Below are 20066 nucleotides of genomic sequence, written 5' to 3'. Positions count from 1 at the left end.
TCAAGGATGAGAGAGAATCATGGATTGGCTGCCTCCTGCACGCCCCACACTGGGGATCTAGCCTGCAACCTGGGCATGTGACCTGACTGGGAATCAAACCGTGACCTCCTGGTTCATGGGTCAATGCTAAACCACTGAGCCACGCCGGCTGGGCCTGAACAAATTTCTTACTATTCCTTTCATTTCTACTTCCTGAAGTAGACAAAAATCCTTAAAAGTTCTGCTTTTTATATAGACTGTAGTTGAAGTTCTGTTTTTATGTCAGAAATGTGATAACTTTTTATGTTTTGCTTTGAGGTTTGCTGAGTAATATGTATTTCTGCATTTTCATGCATTTAGCTATTTGTTTGCCAATTTCAGTTTTTATAATTTTTTAACCAAATTAAATACGTCTTTACTATGGGAAGTCTTATTATAAACTCCTTGCTATTGCAGTGAAATTGTTCCCTGGCATATTTGTATATTATATAGTTTTGTTATCTTATGGATGCTATAGCCTATAGAATAATGTGTTTTCATGTATCTGGATATCAAGGTTGTATCAAATTTAATTGTCAAGAATGTACACTTTTTATGAATTTATTTCGTTTTGGATTGTGGCATTAATTTTTTAGTAAGGGTATAGTTTACATAAAATAAAGTTTTAGAATTCAGTATAGAAAATTTAGTAAGTTAAAAGTTTACCTAAAGAGATATGACCAGAGTTAAGGCTATCTATATATTAATGTTCAAACTACTGGTGCATTTTAAATAGCATATATATGGAACTGTTATTTGAAAAGATTGATTACATATTGTAGAAATCATAACCAGCTAAAAGACATTTATTTAAAATTTTCTTCACAAACTTTAAGTAATTTCATCTTTTATTTGTGATTGAGACTATATTTAGATCTACTTTTCTTTATAGTTATATTTTAATAATAATATTTTTATTTTAGACAGACTTGAGAACAATTGGCAAGAAATTCCTCCCCAGTGACATCAACGGTGGAAAGGTAGAAAAGGTAAAGAAAAATGTTAACTTCCTACATTATGCAAACTGCTATTACTATGAAAGTCCACTAATTACTAGAGTTATGTTTTATCAGTAGAAACTGCAACTGCAAAATATTTTGTAGGCAAACAGGTCACAGAGTCATCATTACAGTGATTTCCTATACATATGAAGAATTATTAGGACTTATACTTTTAACCTTTTGGTGACTTTTAAACATTAAAAAAAACCTTTTGTTTTAAGAATTATAACTATGGCACATTTGCGTATGAGATTTTCTAGATATTATCAGAGCTTAGGAAAAGAACCCTTTCATACCTTTTTATTTTAGTTACCTGTTATGTTTATTTAATGAAGTTATTAATATAAAAGTATATGAGTTTAAGAGAATATTAGGAGTAATTTGGCAAAGCCGTGCTTTGGTTATTTCTATCATTTTGCATTTTACATATGTGTAAATATATATGTTTGTGTTATACTTTTTTTCAGTGATCTTTTTAAAATACAAGGATACAATTTTTAGATACCAACTAATTAGTCTTTTACTTCTTACCCATTTATTTCTATTTAATTTCTTCTTTTTATTTGAAAATGCATGTAAATTGTGTCACTCATGAATTTTCTGTTTGCTTTTGGTCATATGCTATTGGTCTATGTGCTATTGATCACTTTTCAAACTATTAAGGAACATCATTATCCTTAACTTAAATAAATATTTTCAATGTGTATGTTTTGTGTTTGAATATGTATTCTTATTTAAACACTCAAATGTTGAAAATAGTTATTGTACATAGATATTTAAAAGTTTAGATAATTTGAAAGGTTTATTATATAACAATATATTTGTCACATTTCTAAATACCAGTTCACTTATGCAATAGATAGTATTTATTTATTTTTTTCTGGGCCAAATTTCTTATTTTTAATCAAATTTATTGTGATAAACATTGGTTAATAAGATCATACAGGTTTAAAGTGATCTTATCTATATATGCAAAGTGTCCCCTTGGGAGTTCGACCGAGAGACCAGAAGTTCGATTACTCGCTATGATGTGTGCTGACCACCAAGGGGCGGTGCAGAACGAAGGGAGGCCCTGGCCAGCAGCCAGAAGGCCCCAATCGGCCCTGATCTCTGGCCAGGCCTAGGGAATTTCGTGCACTGGGCCTCTAGTTGGTTAATAAGATCATAAAGGTTTCATCTGTATATTGCATTGTGTGCCTGCTACCCAAAGTCAAATCATTTTCTATCACTATATATTTGGCCCTCTTTACCCTTTACTACCCCCCAGTCCTCTTCCCTCTGGTTACCTGCGTCTGAGTTTCAGTTTTATATCCCACAAGTAAGTTAAATCCTATAGTTCTTAGCTGTTTCTGACTGACTTATTTTGCTTAGCATAATATTCTCAAGCTCTGTCCATGTGGTTGCAAATGGCAGTATTTCATCTTTTCTCATGGCTGAATAGCCATGGTATTTTGTTTAGAACCATAAGAGTTTCTAATCTACTCTAATTTTTGAGGCAGATACTCAGGGAAGAGGTTCTAGAGGTTCTTTAGCAATTCATTTTAATGTTTAACAACACTCTGTCAGCAAACTTTGATTATATTTTAATCTAAATTTCTTATGCTGCAACTAAAAGTCCACATGTCCTCCCTCAGGGGAAATGGAGAACATCTGGGAATAATTCTTCATATACCTCAAGAATTGTAAAATCACTGCCTGCCACAATTTTCTTTTTGCCGAAGCCATTTATCTTGGTTCCTTTGTTTATTCAGTCTCAAGCTTTCCTTCAACTTCATTGTTCTCAGGGGTCTTCTCTAGTCTCTTACATTTCCTTTTTGGTTGTGGGAGTAGTTCTCAGTCTTCATTGTACACCAGGGTCACCCTGAAGCTCAGCTAAAATACAGACTGCCAGCTCACCCCACTCCATCCCACCCCCCACTTTCTGATCAATTGAACTTGGATAGAGTCTGAGAATTTGTGTTTTTGAACAAGTTTCTCTGGGCTGTTGATTCTGCTTTTTTTCTTAGCATGGGAAGCATATTTAGAAAACTGCTGTCCTGTGGAACCCTAGCTTAGTCAGCAATCTTGGACAAGTGTGATGAGTGCAAAACTCTTTCCAGTAAAAGTAACTAATATCAAAGCAGTGTCTGCGGATCCCTGCACTACTACATTCAGGAAAAACGAGGAGGTTTCTGTCTTTGTGTTTTCTATTTCCTCTTTCTGTGTCTTTAGGGATTCTGAGAACCCACCGCTGCTCTATGCTCCTGGGGATGATGAAGATAAGACTGCACTCTGCACCTTCCACTTTCTCAGAACAGTTTTTCCTTGAAAAAGTTTTACTTGTGGTCTTTGTAGAACTTTCTTTGAATTTAGCTAATAACAGTAAAAAACAACTTAATACCTTTGAATGGAGAACTTTCTGTGACAAATTTTATCTTTTAAAATATTAATGCTAAGTGACTTTAGTTTTTTACATAAAATGATGTTATAAACCCTTTCACATGAAACAGATTGAGTTGGATTACCTCTTTCTTCTCTTCCTCTTGATTATATTTTTTCTTTCACTACCTACTTCTAACACCAAATATACTTCTCTTTGCAATATTAGTGGAGTTGATTTGAAAAATAATTTTAATAGAAATTTTAGAAGCTAATTCACAGATTGCTCATTTTATTTGCCTTTAGTTAAAACTTATACATTATATAAAAATATAACTATTTTAGGCCAAAGTAAATATTTAAGGAATATATTTTGATGTGAATTGAACTATTTATGTTTCTTTGTAAAATAAGACATGTAGTAAAAGCTAACTTTATTTGAGCCTTTATTGGAATGCTTATTAACCAGTATTTTGCCAAGTTAATGGTGATTGAGTCATTAAAAAGACATGTCTTCAGTCACTAAATTATGTATGTTGTAGTTCTCGTTTAAAATAAATTTTAAATTAAAAAATTAAATAAATTTGTTTTAGTCTGTGCATAAGATATAGGGCAACATTTAATAAGCACAGTATTTGCATAAATAATATGCCTATTCCTTAAACATGTCAGGTTTTTATATTGAAAATGAAAGAGAGGAAGGGAGAAAGAGGATTTTCCTGCTTAGTAGTTTTTGTGACTTCTGGCAAGTTACTTAATCTTGTTAGATTTTTGTTTTCTTATCATTCAAATGTTATGTCCCTTATGACACTGAAAAATGACATACTAAATGTGCAATGCACATGGCAAGGATTGAGGATTATGAGCAGGTTAGGGTGAGACTTTTGTGCTGCAGATATAAGAATGCATAAATCCTTATTACCTTGGTTGGGTGTCTTGTTATTGATAGATATCCAAGGAATTCAGTGAATGAAATAGGCAAATGGATGCTTCATTATTGACTGGATGTTGACTCCCACCCTAATGCAGAACTCTATTGCTGGATTTAAGTTCATCGGAGTATGATAAAATAAAAGCAGGCCAAAAGCCCCGCCCTGCTTCTTCTACTAAGTTCCAAGCTGCCAGTGATAGTACCATTAAATGTGTGTATACACACACACACACACACACACACACACACACACACACATATATACTGAGTGGCCAGATTATTATGATCACCTGATGTTTGTAGGCAAATTAGCTATAATTTCACGCTGAAGTTGCTAGAGGGCCAGATCATTATAAACGTCTGAATAGCACTACATACCTAAGTATCGTTGCTGATCAAGTTCATCCTATCATGTTGATGGCGTATCCCAATGGAGGTGGCTTCTTCCAACAAGACAATGCTCCATGCCACGGTGCTTGTATTGTGCAGGAGTGGTTTCAAGTTTCAAGAACATGAGGGAGACTTTACCTTGCTTAGGTGGCCCCCACAATCACCAGATCTCAATCCAATTGAGCATTTGTGGGATGAAGTTAAAAGAGCTATCCGGCAGCTGGTTCCACAACCATGAAATCTCACAGAACTGGACAGTGCTATTCATCAGGCATGGTGTCAGATCCCTCGCATCACCTTTCAACATCTCGTGGAGTCAATGCCAAGAAGAATCATCGCAGTATTGAAGGCAAAAGGTAGCCCAACAAAGTACTTATGGGGTGGTCATAATAATCTGGCCACTCAGTGTATATTGATTTCAGAGAAGAAGAGAGAGAGAGAGAGAGAGATAGAAACATCAATGAGGAGAGAGAATCATTGATTGGCTGCCTCCTGCACGTTCCACACTGGGGATCGAGCCTGTAATCCAAGCATGTACCCTGATCAGGAATTTATTTAATCCTGACCTCGTGGTTCATAGGTTAATGCTTAATCACTGAGCCACTCCGGCTGAGCTGATAGTACCATTTTTAGGGGAGAGAATACCAGAGGAAAAGGTGAGGACTGGAGAACATTTGCCCCAATATTTAAGAACAAATACTTAAGAAGCAAGAGACAGGAAGAGGCTGTCTTAGGAGCTACCTCCATTAGTCTATGTGGTCCCTTCGAAAGGGCCTCAGCATGTGTCTGCCAACCCTGTTGGAAGCTTATTCGTTAGGCCTCAGGGTCCGTGCAGTGTTCTGGAGAATCTCCAGGGTCGAGAGTAATTCTCCTTGGAGGAAAATTAAAGGAGTATAGAGAGGAGTCTCCAGACTTCTTCTCCTGAGTGGCCAAAAATAAATGCTCAAATGGTATGTGTTGTTTTTAATATAATTAATACAACTTAGATAACACAATTTTCAGCATTTAGAAATTTAAGAATGGAAAGGAAGAATGGAAAGCTGATAGATCTGTAATGAGGTAAAGAAAGATTGTAGGGCTTGAGGCTCAGTAGTTAAGAGTCGACCTATGACCAGGAGGTCATGGTTTGATTCCTGGTCAGGGCATGTGCCCAGGTTGCCGGCTCGATCCCCAGTAGAGGCCATGCAGGAGGCAGCTGATCAGTGATTCTCATCATTGATGTTTCCAATTCTCTCTTCCTCTCCTTGTCTCTCTGAAATCAATAAAAATATACCTTAAAAAAGAAAAAAAGATTGTAGGTCTGTGGTTAGGAGAAAACAGTTAATCCTAGACACATTTAATTTACATCTGTCCTATTCCAAGGCAAACCTGTGGCCTTCAGAAGGGCATGGTCATCTGGAGTTTGAAATTGGTCTTAGCAATTGCTGTTTCCACCAACTAATTTGGGAGAAAGTAGAATAGTAAAAAGATCAAGTAACTATATTATTAATATAGTTTTTCTCAGGTTCTTTTCTCTTTCCTCTCATTCACTTCTTAACATTATTTTGCAGTTTCTATATTTTCTCCACAACCTTGATGCAAAGTTTTCAGAAAAATTTAAAAAGTGGTGAGGGTGGGAAGATGACATTTTCTCTAGGCTTCCGAGCCGAAGAGATTTTCCCATAGCAGTGTGTGCTTGGTGTTTAGGCCAAAAAGATGGTGAGAGTGGACGGGTGTGTGGTGGGGAAGCATCTTTTCTGAGTTTTTCAGGGCTGGCTTTACATTTCTTAGATATTATGAGGTCCTGGAACAAGGTAACTTGTTAGTTAAAAATCATGGGGAAAAATCATGACACAAAAGAAATAAAAATAGAATTCCTTTTAAACTTTTTAATATTTTTCATATTCTTCTCTAAAATTAGTATTTTGATGTAGTTATTTTCATAGTTTTAATCTTCTAACCAAGGTGCAGAAATCAATTATAAAATATAAGTTAATGTAAAAATACTTTGTTATCCATTCCAGCTATGTGATGACCTTATGCATCACTGAGGAGCCGTAACAGGAAAAGCTTTCAATTTTGTGTTTATTTTTTTGATGTAAGTTCTAGGACTGACAGGTTGTATATACCTTTTTAAATGTGAAACTGTGATTAAAGACCTCTGGATGTGACCCTCTTAAAGCTTTGGCATTACCGACATCAACCACAAGATGGCATTTCTGCCTTAAAATTTTTACCTACAGTCTAGAAATTAGGATTTTTTTTTTTTTCTCACCCTGGCCCTGCCCCTCACCTCTGCGCTGGCCTCAGGCCGCAATCCTGAAATTAGATGTTTTTAAAAAGAAAAATAATTGAAAAATATGTTTTAATTTAAATCAAATAACATCATTTCACATATTTGTGTATTCTGTGCTAAATAGTACAATTTCCCAGTGGACCTTTTAGTGAGTTATTAAAATTGTACTTTTCAGAAACAGTGGATTACTGAAAGCCTGATATTACTATGCTTTATTTACAAGTACCTATTGGTAATTATTAGTAGGAGTTCTATGGACTTTAAGATAATTGCACAAAACAGTATATATATTGGATAGATATCTTCTGATAATTGAAAACAAACTTTTCACCATACTTTTTTAAAAAAAATTCTCCTAGAGAACAAAAAGCTAAAAAGGTGAAGGGTAGGGATGTGGAAATAAGCAAAGGACACACTAGGAGAAGTGTTACTTTTCACTGGGAGTCCCACAGTGTTTTCCTGGTATTTTATTGGCTGCAATTACTCTGAATGACTGAGAAAAGAAATTATGTGCTATGGTGTTATTTTGATGTATAAGTTCATGCTTTTTACAGGGTATTTCAAGTTTGGGAAAACCTAGCCATAATTATGTTGTCTATTTCTAAATTACCACACATACTTGGTATTCTGTTTTAAAATTACCTAAGGTGTAGAGCCTTAGATGTTTTGATAAATATATCACCATATTTATGATTCAGAAATTTCTTTTATCACTGCTTATTAATTTTTTCTTTTTTTCTTGCTGTATATGAATATCACTTGAAAAATGTGAGATTGAGATTTGGGACTACTTTCCCAAAGCCTTTACTTTCAGTATCCCTTCTTGACCATTTCTGGTAAAAGCCCCTAACTTATCTAGGAGAACCCTCGTTTTCAGTAAACTCTTCTCCTCCTCTTCATCGAGAGCCCATCTGTGCCAGGCCCCATGGTAAATAATTTATATGAATTATCTCTTCAGGACAGCACTGAAGATGAAATCATCACTGCCACTCTTACTTTAGAGACGAGGAAACTGCAGCTTCCTAAAGCCAGTCTTCTGTTGCCGTTGCACCTTAATAATTTCCGTGGGAATGGAAAGTCTGCTCTCAATGCCAGGCAGGCTGCTGCTGATTCTTCAGCCAGCTCAAATGCCACTTCTCTTCTAATTTACTTGACCTTTTTTGAGAAGAATTAATTTTTAACAATTAATATTCCCATTGCTCTTTACAGTTATGTCTGCTTTTAGCATGCACAAAAAATTAGTATAGGTTTAGAATGTGTAATAGAAAGACGATGGACTTCAGTGTGAGACAGAATTTGAATTCTAATTCTGCCTCTTACTAGCTGAGTGACCTCTGGCAAAGTATTTTACCCTCTGTTCTAGTTTCTCATTTAAGATACACAAATGACCCTAACATTAACATTATAGTACTAGAAGTAAATAACTATGTAAAGATCCCACCACACTTTTTGGCATATCTGTTAAGTGGTGATAAATTATAGTTAAAAACACAAGGGAATACTTTATCAAGCAGTTTTTTAATATATATTTAGTCTAAGTCCAAAGGATGCAGAGATAGTAGGACAGCTCTGCCTTGTTGGAGCAGATAGCCTGATATGAGATTGAGAAACCAGCAGTCAATATAGAGAAACAGCTGCAACATCACAACTACATGCAATGTAGGGGCAGCTGTCATCTTGGTGAGGTGGGGGAGGTTGCTTTTCTGCTAGGCTGGATTTTGCTGATGTAATTCTCAATGAGATAATAGTGGGCAGATCCCCATTTGAGGGATATTTAAAATCTTAGGTAGGAGGGTATGTATGTGTGTATAGGTAAACAGTTGATCCTTGAACAATGTGGGGGTTAGGGTGTCAACATCCCCCTGCACAATAAAATAATCTGCATATAGCAATTTTGACTCCCCAAATTCTTATCTGCTAGTAGCCGACTGTTGACCACAAGCCTTGCTGATAACATAAACAGTCGATTAACACATGTTGTATAAGCTAGATGTGTTATATACTGTATTTTTTTTTACTGTATTCATATAATAAAGTAAGCAAGAGAAAAGAAAATGTTATTTAAAAAATCACAAGGAAGATAAAATACATTTATAGTATTTATTGAAAAAACCCTGCATATAGGTGAACCTGTAAAGCCATGGTTCAAGGGTCAACTGTATGTATGTACACACACACACACACACACACACATCCACACACATCCACAAACATACCATATGTGGTATTATTCTATTTGGAAAATATAAAGCCGAAACCAGCAATTTATTGTATAAACTATAGAAAAATAGAGCTTGACAAAATCTTCTTGACTGATAATGCACAGAAGATAAGCATAGTGGACACTTAGAATTCCTAGAACCTGAATTCTCTTCCTGTGTTTGAGGGTAATTTCCCATTTTCAGAGCCTTGGTGGTAAAGAAGAAAATGCCAGATACTTTCCCAGCCTCCTTTGCCATGCATATCTGTAACTCAGTTCTGCTAGTCAGGTGTGCCTGTGCTGGACCTGGGCTGGTCACGTGAATAAGCCGGAACTGTGGGGAATCCTCTCTGCTAGTAGTGTAAGCTGCAGCTGGATGGAGCTTCCAGGATAAGCATCCAGGGCCAGTGAGATCCATGATACAGGGTGGTGGATCCAGCTTTTCAGCTTCTAGATGCTGATCCTTAGCAGCTCTTCCCAGTTTAGAGTTCAGTAATATCTAGTTGGTAGTTGAAATCAGCCATGGAAACGGGCAAATACTACAAATTAGGGTTTCTTCCCTCAGCTCCCCATCCCAGAACTGTTTTTTTACCAACACACCATTTGATTTTGAGTGTTTTTCTTACTGTGTAGGCTGTAGACCTGTTCTCCAATTCTCACATTTTTGTGAACTGCCCAGTGTCTTAATTTCAAAATATCATGTAAATTATTTGAATGTAATATCTGATACAGGCGAATATTGGGGTTTTTTAAAATCTTCACCTGAGGACATGTTTTTATTGAGGGGAGAGAGAGACAGACAGACAGACATTGATGTGAGAGAGAAATAATGATCGTTTGCCTCCTGTATGCACCCTGACTGGGAATCAAACCCACCACCTGATGCTCCAACCAGCTGAGCCACACTGGCCAGGGCCAAACATACAGTATGTTTTGAAGTTTAATGAAGTGAGTACCTGTGAAACCTCAGCCGATATGAAAGCTAGAACATATACCTTTTTTGCCTACTTATGTGTCCTAACTCTTCATCTTGCCATACTAAGAAATGATGGCTGTGAATTTGGAGCTTAGCTTTCCTTGACTTTCAAAAATATTTTAGTTAATGTACATAATTTTTCTTAAAAAATATGCAGTTTTGTTTTTAAGCTTTACAAAATGATAGAAGATTGTCTACTGTAACTTGCTTTTATCACTTAGTGTTATGGTTCTAACATGTGTCCAAGTTGCATATACCTGCTATTCATTCATTTCCTCTTTCATTAATATTAAATTGTGAAACTATACCTCAGCTTATTTATCCATTCTCCTGTTGATGAATATTTAGATACTTTTTCTTTAATTGTTATACTAGATGCACTACTTCTAGAGAAAACTTGTATGTTTTCCTAATGCATGTGTGTTAAGAGTTTCTCTGGGGAATACAGCCAGGAATTGAATTATTATATGCTAGAGTTAAGCCAGTGTTCAACTTTACAAGATTATGCCAGGTTATTTTCCAAGTGGTTGTACCAGTTTATATTACCTTCAGTAGTGTACTCTGCTAGGTCCCAGTGATAAAAATCTTTTGTGGTAGTTGAGATTATCAAAATGTTTTAATTTTGTAGTTGTAAAAAATGTTATTCCTCCTCAAGCTATTCCCTCCCCATTCTCTTCATATACATTTTAGAATCAAATGATGAAGTTTCTTAAAATATGTTGGAGTTTTCATTGAAATTGCATTGAATCTGAAGTTCAGCTTAAAAACAATTAACATCTTTATGATGTCAATTACCAGTGAAATGCTGGTAAGCTGCCTCTCTGAAGTGAGACAAAACCAAACACCCTGACATGTAGCATTTGCCACTATTTGCAGTACAAATATTCTACTTTGGCTGATTATAGGCTACAGCATATGGCCCTGTTTCTAGGGTTAATGGAGAATATTATGCTTACATTGTTAGGTATAGATTGAGATTTTTTTTTCCCTAAAGGAAATTGATAACATAAAAAGAAATGGCTGGCAGTTATTTTATATTATGATAGATGTCTAAATTTAGATGACTTCTAGAGTCCTAAAAAAACCCTCAATTTTAACTATTAATCTATGTACGATCATCATACTATAGTATTATAGAACTGATTTCTCGTCATCAAAACTTTGGGGAGCCTGATTATAATAAGAACTAGTGGCCCGGTGCACAAAATTCATGCACATTAAAAGGGATTAATTAGAGGAAATATTTTAATATTCCTATTTGCCCTTTCTCTATAATAGAAGTGTCAGAGATGAAAGAAAATTAGTAAAATGTATATGAAAATCTTCCTCCTGTCAGAGTCTGGGGTGTGCCATGGGACCCAGAGTCAAGTCCCCGCCCACCCGCGGCACCTCAAAATCGCACAAGACCCAGACTAAGCCAGCCCCACCCCCACTGGGCAAGATCCAGACCTGGCCGGGCCCACCCTTGTCAATCCCCACTGGGTGCAGGGGGGCACAGCCTCAGGTTCCCCAGTGCACCCTCAGGTCCCTCGGCCCAGCGCTGGGGCAGGTGGCACAGCCTGAGGTCCCTGGGCCTGGCACTGGGGTGGGCAGCGTGGCCTGAGGTCCCCTGTCAAGCCCCGCTGGGTGGGGGTTGCGGCCTGAGGTCCCCCAGCCCAGCATTGAGGCCGGGAGCGAATCTTGAGGTCCCCTGTCAAGCCCCAGCAGGTGGGGGGCGCGGCCTCAGGTCCTCCGGCCCGGCTCTGGGGTGGGGCCTGCAGCATCAGATCCCCGGGCCCAGTGCCAGGGCGGGGGGATGCGACCTGAGGTCCTCCATCAAGTCCTGCCAGGCAGGGGGCACAGCCTGAGGACCTTGTCAAGCCCTACCAGGTGGGGGACGCAGCCTAAGGTCCCCCAGCCTGGCACCGGGGCGGGGGTGCAGACTGAGGTCCCCTGGTCTGGCACCGGGGCAGGGGGCATGGCCTCAGGTCCCCCAGCCTGGCACTGGGGTGAGGGGCATGGCCTCAGGTCCCCTGTCAAGCCCTACCAGGCAGAGGTGCAGCCTGAGGTGCCCTGTCAAGTCCCATCATGTGGCGGCACAGCCTCCAGGCCCCCGTTAAGCCCCGCAGGGTCGGGGGTGCAGCCTCAGGTCCCCCGGCACACACCGGGCGGGGGGTGCAGCCTCAGGTTCCTTGGCCCGGCGCCAGGGTGGGCAGCGGGGCCTGAGTTCCCCTGTCAAGCCCCGCCAGGCGGGGGGCGCGGCAGCAGGTCCTCCTGCCTAGTGCCGGGGCAGGGAGCATGGCCTGAGGTTCCCCGGCCCGGCGCTGGGGCAGGGGGTGCAGCCTAAGGTCTCACGTCAAGTCCTGCTGGGCAGGGGGCGCAGCCTGAGGTCCCCGGCCTGGCACTGGGGTGGGGGGCACGGCCTGAGGTCCCCGGCCTGGCACTGGGGTGGGGGGCACGGCCTGAGATCCCCCGTCAAGCCCTACCAGGCAGGGGGCGCAGCATCAGGTCCCCTGCTGATTGCTTGTTAAAGCCTGTTACGGAAACTCTGCCGCTGTGGGCACTGCCATCTTTGTGATGACGTGGCAGTCAATTTGTATATTCCCTCTTTATTAAATAGGATGTTATTTAATACTAGAGTCCTGGTGCATGAAATTCGTGCACGGTGTGTGTGTGTGTGTGTGTGTGTGTGTGTGTGTCCGTCCCCCTCAGCCTGACCTGCACCCTCTCCAATCCGGGAACCCTCAGGAGATGTCCTACTGATGGCTTAGGCCCGCTCCCTGTGGTTCTCTGCTCTCTGTGGGGCCTGCCTGCTCCACACCACAGAGACTGCCAAGCAGGCCGTGCAGGGAGCTGCCTCCTCCCTGCTGTCAGTCTCCACGGAGGCGATGAAGTTAATTTGCATACCCACTCCTGATTGGCTGGTGGGCATCGCGAAGGTATGGCCAGTTTTCATCTTTCTCTTTTATTAGTGTAGATGATCAGTCAATTAATAAACTAATATAGCCACTTAAATCTGATATTTCATGCCAGTTGTATGACTACATAGGAATTCAAGTGACAGAGGTGTCCATCTAAAGAGAGGAAGGAATGAAGCCTGGATGAATTTTTTGGCCTCAGAGAACATTTCTGGCAGATACTTGATATCATTTATTTGAATTAGAGATTTTTACCTGGAGACACAATGGCAAGTTACTTTTACCTACTTAAAATTTTTAAGGTAATTCCTTTTACTTATTCCTTGTTAAGCACACAAAAGAGGAAATCAGATATTAAAGAAATCTTGGGCAAAGATTAGTCTTTGTTTTTTATATCTTTTTTTTACTTTGTGGCTGCCCTTGATACTAGCTGAACAAAGATTTTGAAGTTAACTCTCATCCAGTTTTGTGAATACTTTTAGATGATTTAGAGTCAGGGTTCAAGTTAGGATTTAGAGTCTTAGAATCATAGCATTTCTTTCTACTATTTGTGATCTATTTAGGCTCAGTACTTCATTATTTTTTGACTACAGAGTATAATAAACTGAACATTATAAACATAATTATGAAAGAATTTATTATGTATGCTGGTTTACTTATAGAATATTTCTGAATTGTGGATTCACTAATTTTAAAGCTTGATGATTCAAATTGACAAATGACTATCAAAAGATTACATCAGCAGAACAACAACAGAGCCTAGAAACACCAATTAGAAAGGACATATGCACCCCTATGTTCATAGCAGCACAATTCACCATAGCTAAGATTTGGAAACAGCCTAAGTGCCCATCAGCAGATGAGTGGATTAAAAAACAGTGGTACATCTACACAATGGAATACTATGCCACTGTAAAAAGAAAGAATGCTTACCATTCACATCAGCATGGATGGACCTGGAGAGCGTTATGTTAAGTGAAATAAGCCAGTCAGAGAAAGATAAATATCATATGATCTCACTCATTTGTGGGCTATAATAAACAACATAAACTGTTGAGCAAAAATAGATCCAGAGACAAAGAAGCATCGAACACACAGTCAAACCTCAGAGAGAAGGCAGGGGAGGGTGTGTGTGGGGGGTGCAAGAGATCAACCAAAGGACTTGTGTGCATGCATATAACTATAACCCAGCGGTTCTCAACCTGTGGGTCGCGACCCCTTTGGGGGTCGAACGACCCTTTCACAGGGGTCACCTAAGACCATCGGAAAACACATAGATAATTACATATTGTTTTTGTGATTAATCACTATGCTTTAATTATGTTCAATTTGTAACAATGAAAATACATCCTGCATATCAGATATTTACATTACGATTCATAACAGTAGCAAAATTACAGTTATGAAGTAGCAACGAAAATAATTTTATGGTTGGGGGTCACCACAACATGAGGGTCGCGGCATTAGGAAGGTTGAGAACCACTGCTATAACCCATGGACAAAGACAGTAGGGGGGTGAGGGCATGTGCTGGGGGGTGGGAGTGGCTGGGGAGAGGTCACTGGGGGAAAAGGGAACATACGTAATACTTTAAACAATAAAGAATTGAAAAAAAGATTATGGATAGTTTCGGAGTTTCTAATAAAGAGTACCTTCTTTTCTGCATTGGTTTTGAATCAGTTGAGAAGTAAAGGAGTGGCAAATGTGGGCCAAAATATCAGCTTTACTATTGATAAAAATAGATTTGAAAGATGTGGATTAGCGGGAGAGCTGAATGGATCCATTAACCGAACCACAAGGCAGACAGACTTGTAGATTCATGGCACTGCCAATCCAGGGAGAAGGGTGAGTCAGTACTTCCTCCCTCCAAGTACCTACAGTTGACATCTTTATGATGTCAGTTACCAGTGAAATGCTGGTAAGCTGTCTCCCCCCAAAAAGAAGGGTGAGGATGAGCCCAATACATATACTATATCTTCCCAATCAGACAACTTAGTCCATAGGTGAGTGTGTTAGTTTCCCGAGTCTTCTGTAACAAATTACCACAAACTTGGTGTATAACACAACAGAAATTTATTCTTTCACAATTCTGTAGACCAGTAGTCTAAAATCAAGGTGTCAGCAGGGTGGGTTCCTTCTGGAGGTTCTGAGGGAGAATCTGTTTCATGGTCTGACTCCTAGCTTCTGGTAACTACAGGTAATCTTTGTTGTCCTTGGCCTGAAGGTGTGCCACTCCAATTTCTACATCCATCTTCACATGGCTTTATTCCCTGTGTCTTCATGTTTATTTTCCCTTCTCTTATAATGGCAAGTCATCTTGCATTTCAGACCCATCCTTATCCAGGATCACCTGTTCTCTAGATGCTGACCTTACGTATGTATGCCAAGTCCCCTTTTCTAAGTAAGGTTATGTTTACAGGTCCCAAGTGAATGTTATCTTTTGTATTTTTTTAAGAGTCCTCTATTTAATCCACTAAAAGGGATGGGGAGGCCAGGAGTTGGAGTAATCAAATAAGTAAACTTGCTGCTTGCTATGAAGAGTTGGGGCAGCTGTTCCACCCTAGCATTCCCCAGCATTTTGTTCTCATGGTCAACCAGAGGTAGGAAATCAGCAAAAACAGTCTGATTCCTACCCTGTATATGAGTCATTGGCATTATCTTCAATTTGTGTTTCTTTGATAGGATCTTTTAAAGCCACTTGTACATTCTGTAATCATTAATGGCTAAAACTAGGTAAAATAATCTATATATCCACTTAGCTGTGCACAAATAAAAGGCAGTTTATCACAGTCAAGCAAACAAACCAGTGAAGGTGCTATGTCAATTCCCAAAATTCCATAAAGATGCCTTGTGAGTGGTATATTACATGGACTGAGTGATACACCTTGTAGCTCTGGATATGAAATATTAGGAAAGTTTAATTTTTTTGCACTAAAAAGTAAATATAAACAAGTGTTTCCCTCCCACGCTTCCGTGGATGTGTACTTCCCAGGATGCACAGGTTGCAGTTGGGAGCTCACAGGTCTAAAACATCACTGATTGCCTAATAGAACTTTTTGCAGTGGTTTAGACAGTCTGTGTTTGCGTTGTCAGGTATAGAACATCTGAAATGTGGCTAGTGAGACTGAAGAATTGAATTTTTCATTTCATTTTATTTTAATTAAATAGACTTGTGCTTGGTGAACTGTATTATACAGCAGATTAGATATTTGTCAATGTCTAGGCTAAAAATATTGGGAGTAGTTAAATAAAGAGAACGAATTTTAATGACATTAACAAAAACAAAAGAAAGTTCATCTTGAATTAGCAGCATATCTATATGCTGCTAAGGGTTTTTGTTTCAACTTGGAATTTTAGTTAATGGCTAAAATTTAGATGACATTTTAGCTTCTTTTCTCTAACTATTATCTGGGCTTTTGCAGGCCTAATACTGGTAAATATGAAATAGAAATTTGTCAACTTGGGGATATGCTTACTTGAGAAATTAAGTGTAAATGTCAATCATTTCACATTTCTCGTTACTGAAACTATAAATTAAACTAACATACATAGAAAGGTTTTACTTAAAAGACTATAACAAGAAGTTTATTTTTTTTTCCTTGCTGTTATATTACTTAAAGGTATAATATTTAATAATAAAAGCGTAATATGCTAATTAGACTGGATATCCTTCTGATGTCCTTCCAGGCGACCTTCTGGACGAAGCTGGGGCTGCGAGGGAAGCTTGGGTCCTGGGTGCCAGAGGGAAGCCAGTGCTGGCAGCTGGGGGAAGGAAGACCTACTCTTGCACGAATTTCGTGCATCGAGCCCCTAGTATTTAATAATGTGAAAAGTACCACTTTATGTTAAATTTATTTTTCAGACATGTACACAGAAAATGCTGTGATTTCCAATCATGCCATTATTGTTTCATTATATGAAATGTTTAACATAATATCTAGTCCATGAGTTAGATTTTTGTCTTTGATTGAAATGTGGCAAGAGAGAACAATTTTCCCCCCACTGACAATGACTATAATATAGCATTAGATTTAAACTTATTTAAAAAGGAAATGTGAAAATAAGTTAAGTATAGCTCCCACTTCTTAAACTTTAAATAGTTTACATTTTAGAGTATTGTGTTCTTCGTTTATGCCAGAAGAGGGTGTACTTAGAATTTGATGTTTTTGAATAGAAAACATTCCTTTTATCTACTACTATAAAGTTGATGTTCCAGAATGTCCCTTAATGTGCATGGGAGGAGAAGGCGGATCTATGTGAATGATTTAGAGCACATATGACTAAAAACATCTATTAATACAACTTTGACTCAGAAATATAATTTTGTTTTCCTAAAGTTTTCATGTTACTTTCTGAAAATGAATCCAGAATAATTTTTTTAAATGTTTTTTAGGAGACTCTTTATATTAAAATATAAAAAACCCCACCCTGATCTATGTAATATAATTTCAGTTTTGATCTTATTTAATTGATCATTATAAGTCATAAAGCCTGATCATTAAGGAAAATAGATGCACTATAAATGAAAACAAAGCTGTGGCTAGAAAGTGATATTTATTTCTTTGTGTTTTGACAGCTTGAAGGTCCATGTGTTTTGCAAATTCAGAAAATTCGCAATGTTGCTGCGCCAAAGGACAATGAAGAGTCTCAGGCTGCACCAAGGATGTTGCGGCTGCAGATGACTGATGGTCATATAAGCTGCACAGCAGTAGAATATAGTTATATGTCAAAAATAAGGTGATTGGCACTTTATTTTGTATATTTGTTATAGCATTTGAAGGTGCTTTTCAAAATGGGTTTTGTTTTAAGAACTTTGAAAAGAAGGAATGAATTCTTAAGTGCATGTTAGAATTTTTCAGAAGAAATTAAAGTTTATATTTCTACTTTATCTGTATAGAAAAATAGGTAAGAATGGAATTGGTTACTCTTTGCTTCAATATTAATTATAAAAACAGAAATTTAAGGCGTTTTTGCATGAAAAGTAATCTTTTCAATCATGTCAGTAAATTTGAGGTCATTCAAATTTCTTTAACTACATTATAATTCTTTCTGGACAGTTAGCTGTGTCCATTACACTATTTAGTGTTCTAGGAAAGGTCATAGCAAATGAGTTTTCTAAGGAAATGATTGACACCAAGGAGGTTTGCAGCCACCCTACTTTCTAAGAGAAAGCGGAACTCCATAGGGCAGATGTTTCCAAATCCTTCTTTTGATATTTTCATGAGAGGCTTCATAATCATGCCTATTGGCATGGAGAAAAGCAATAGGAAGGGGATCTCCTTTATCCTCAATGTCCCATTAGGTCAGTTTCAGCTCTATTTTCTGAAATGGAAATTGTCATTAGGCATTTGTTAAACCACCTTTTTTGTTATTTTATATGCTTATGTTTGCTGCTCTGAGCTTTTCATTTCATACTTCTTTCCTAAGTAAGCATTTAATAAGCATTTAGCATCCATTGTGTTCCAGCTCCTTATCTGGTGCTGGAGGTGTTACTGTCACCAGAAAGGTGTTATCGATGGAAGGAGAGGGCTGTCCTCTCCTTAATAAATCGAATTTGTCGAAGAAGCATGGCAAGCAAGTTTATCAAAATATATCTGGCTTATGAAGCACAGACAGGCTTCTCAGCCTGGTGGAGATTCAAGGGGTTTTATTACCCTCTGTCTACAGGTTTCAAGGCTCCTCTTCCAGATATCTTAGGCACGGAGCAAATTTCAAGGTCTCCCTTTTACTTTGTTGTGGCCTTTCCCAGAATTTATGAGAACATCTGGCAAGTCCCAAGATGGCTGACTTTTTTCAGTGGGTGAGATAAAACTCCCCCTTTTTCCTCCCCCAAGACAGCTGACTTCTTTGTTTAGTGGATGAGATAAAACTTTCCCTTCTTAACTCCTCCTTCTCCTATCCTGCCTTAGCAATACCAGGGTGATTTAAGCTATGTATTCTCTGGTTAGGGAGGAAAGGTATTAACCATTTGTTCTCACATGTCCTGGGTTGGGGAAGATAAGGGCTTGCTGCAAGCTGGCTGTAAGCTGTCCAGACATTTGGACATCTCTATAGGGTCCCAGGAGTCAGAGCTGACTCAATGGGATGTAACACAAAATGTCTTGCTCTGCGTGCAGACTCTGAAGCTTTAAAACAGGAATATTCTGTTTCTTCTTCTTCTTAACTCTTTTATCAACCTTTCTTCTTTCTTTTTTTTTTCAGAATAGACCAGTGCTTTCACTGATTTGCTTTTGTAAATATCAGCACATAGTGAATGTCACTGGGCTTTAAAATGTGAACAATGTGAAGCCAATTCGGCATGATCCATTCTCAGTGTTTTAGGACCGTCTTTACTCCTATTAGGAGTGCTTTACCCCTTGCTGAATGGGCAAAGAGATGAGGTGGGGCTCAGTGTATGTGCTTTAACTTTAGAATAAACCTATGTAATGAAATGGATTTCTTCCATTGTTTCTTTTACCAAAAGGTTGGTAGGAGGATAAACACCTTGTCTCTGGTCTCTGTAAAAGGGGTAATAGTATAATGTTTACCTGCAAACTGATAATATTAGTCCATTATAGAAAAGTTCTTTTCGGTTAGTATACTTTAGAATAAATAACTCTCATTTGATCTTTAATTATATGGTTAACAAAAAAGAGCATTATTTTTGTGAATTACTGGTCAGATATATTTTCCTTTGATAAAATTTAAATTTGTAATATAGTATATCATGGCAATGCATAGCCAAAGCTCAGGGAAAAAATGGCAAATCATATTTGTATAGCATGGCATTATTGAGAAAGTGCATTTATATATTTTATTCTATTTATCTACTTGTGAGGTGTGATTTTCAATATATATACACACACACACACATACATATATACTAGAGGCCTGGTGCACAAATTCGTGCATAGGTGGAATCCAGCTGGCCCGCCCCGATGGGGGCCCATTGGGCCAGGCCGGCTTGGGGGAGGGGCCACATGCGGTTCCCAATCAGGGTGTTGGGGGCTGATTGGGGGCCAGATCAGGCTGATTGGCTGCTA

General features: G+C 38.4%; 1 protein-coding gene across 7 annotated transcripts in view; it reads left to right on the top strand.

The window, feature by feature from the left end:
* TDRD3 (tudor domain containing 3) overlaps positions 1-20066 on the top strand; it is a 183093-nt gene that overhangs the window by 66959 nt on the left and 96068 nt on the right. For all 7 annotated transcript variants that reach the window (XR_011470762.1, XR_011470761.1, XR_011470759.1 and 4 more), the window contains exons 3-4: positions 942-1007; positions 17621-17781. Coding sequence is in view for 2 of the 7 variants with exons in the window: in XM_070408976.1 (XP_070265077.1) it covers positions 942-1007; positions 17621-17781 (227 nt within the window). In the remaining 5 variants the exon portion in view is untranslated. The remainder of the gene's footprint in view (positions 1-941; positions 1008-17620; positions 17782-20066) is intronic.

Source organism: Myotis yumanensis, unplaced genomic scaffold (genome assembly GCF_028538775.1).
Source record: "Myotis yumanensis isolate MYYU_CA2020_CCGP unplaced genomic scaffold, mMyoYum1.0.hap1 SCAF_3, whole genome shotgun sequence".
Lineage (NCBI taxonomy): Eukaryota > Metazoa > Chordata > Mammalia > Chiroptera > Vespertilionidae > Myotis > Myotis yumanensis.
The sequence above is the reverse complement of the archived record's forward strand: the minus strand, read 5'-3'. Positions and strand labels throughout refer to the sequence as shown.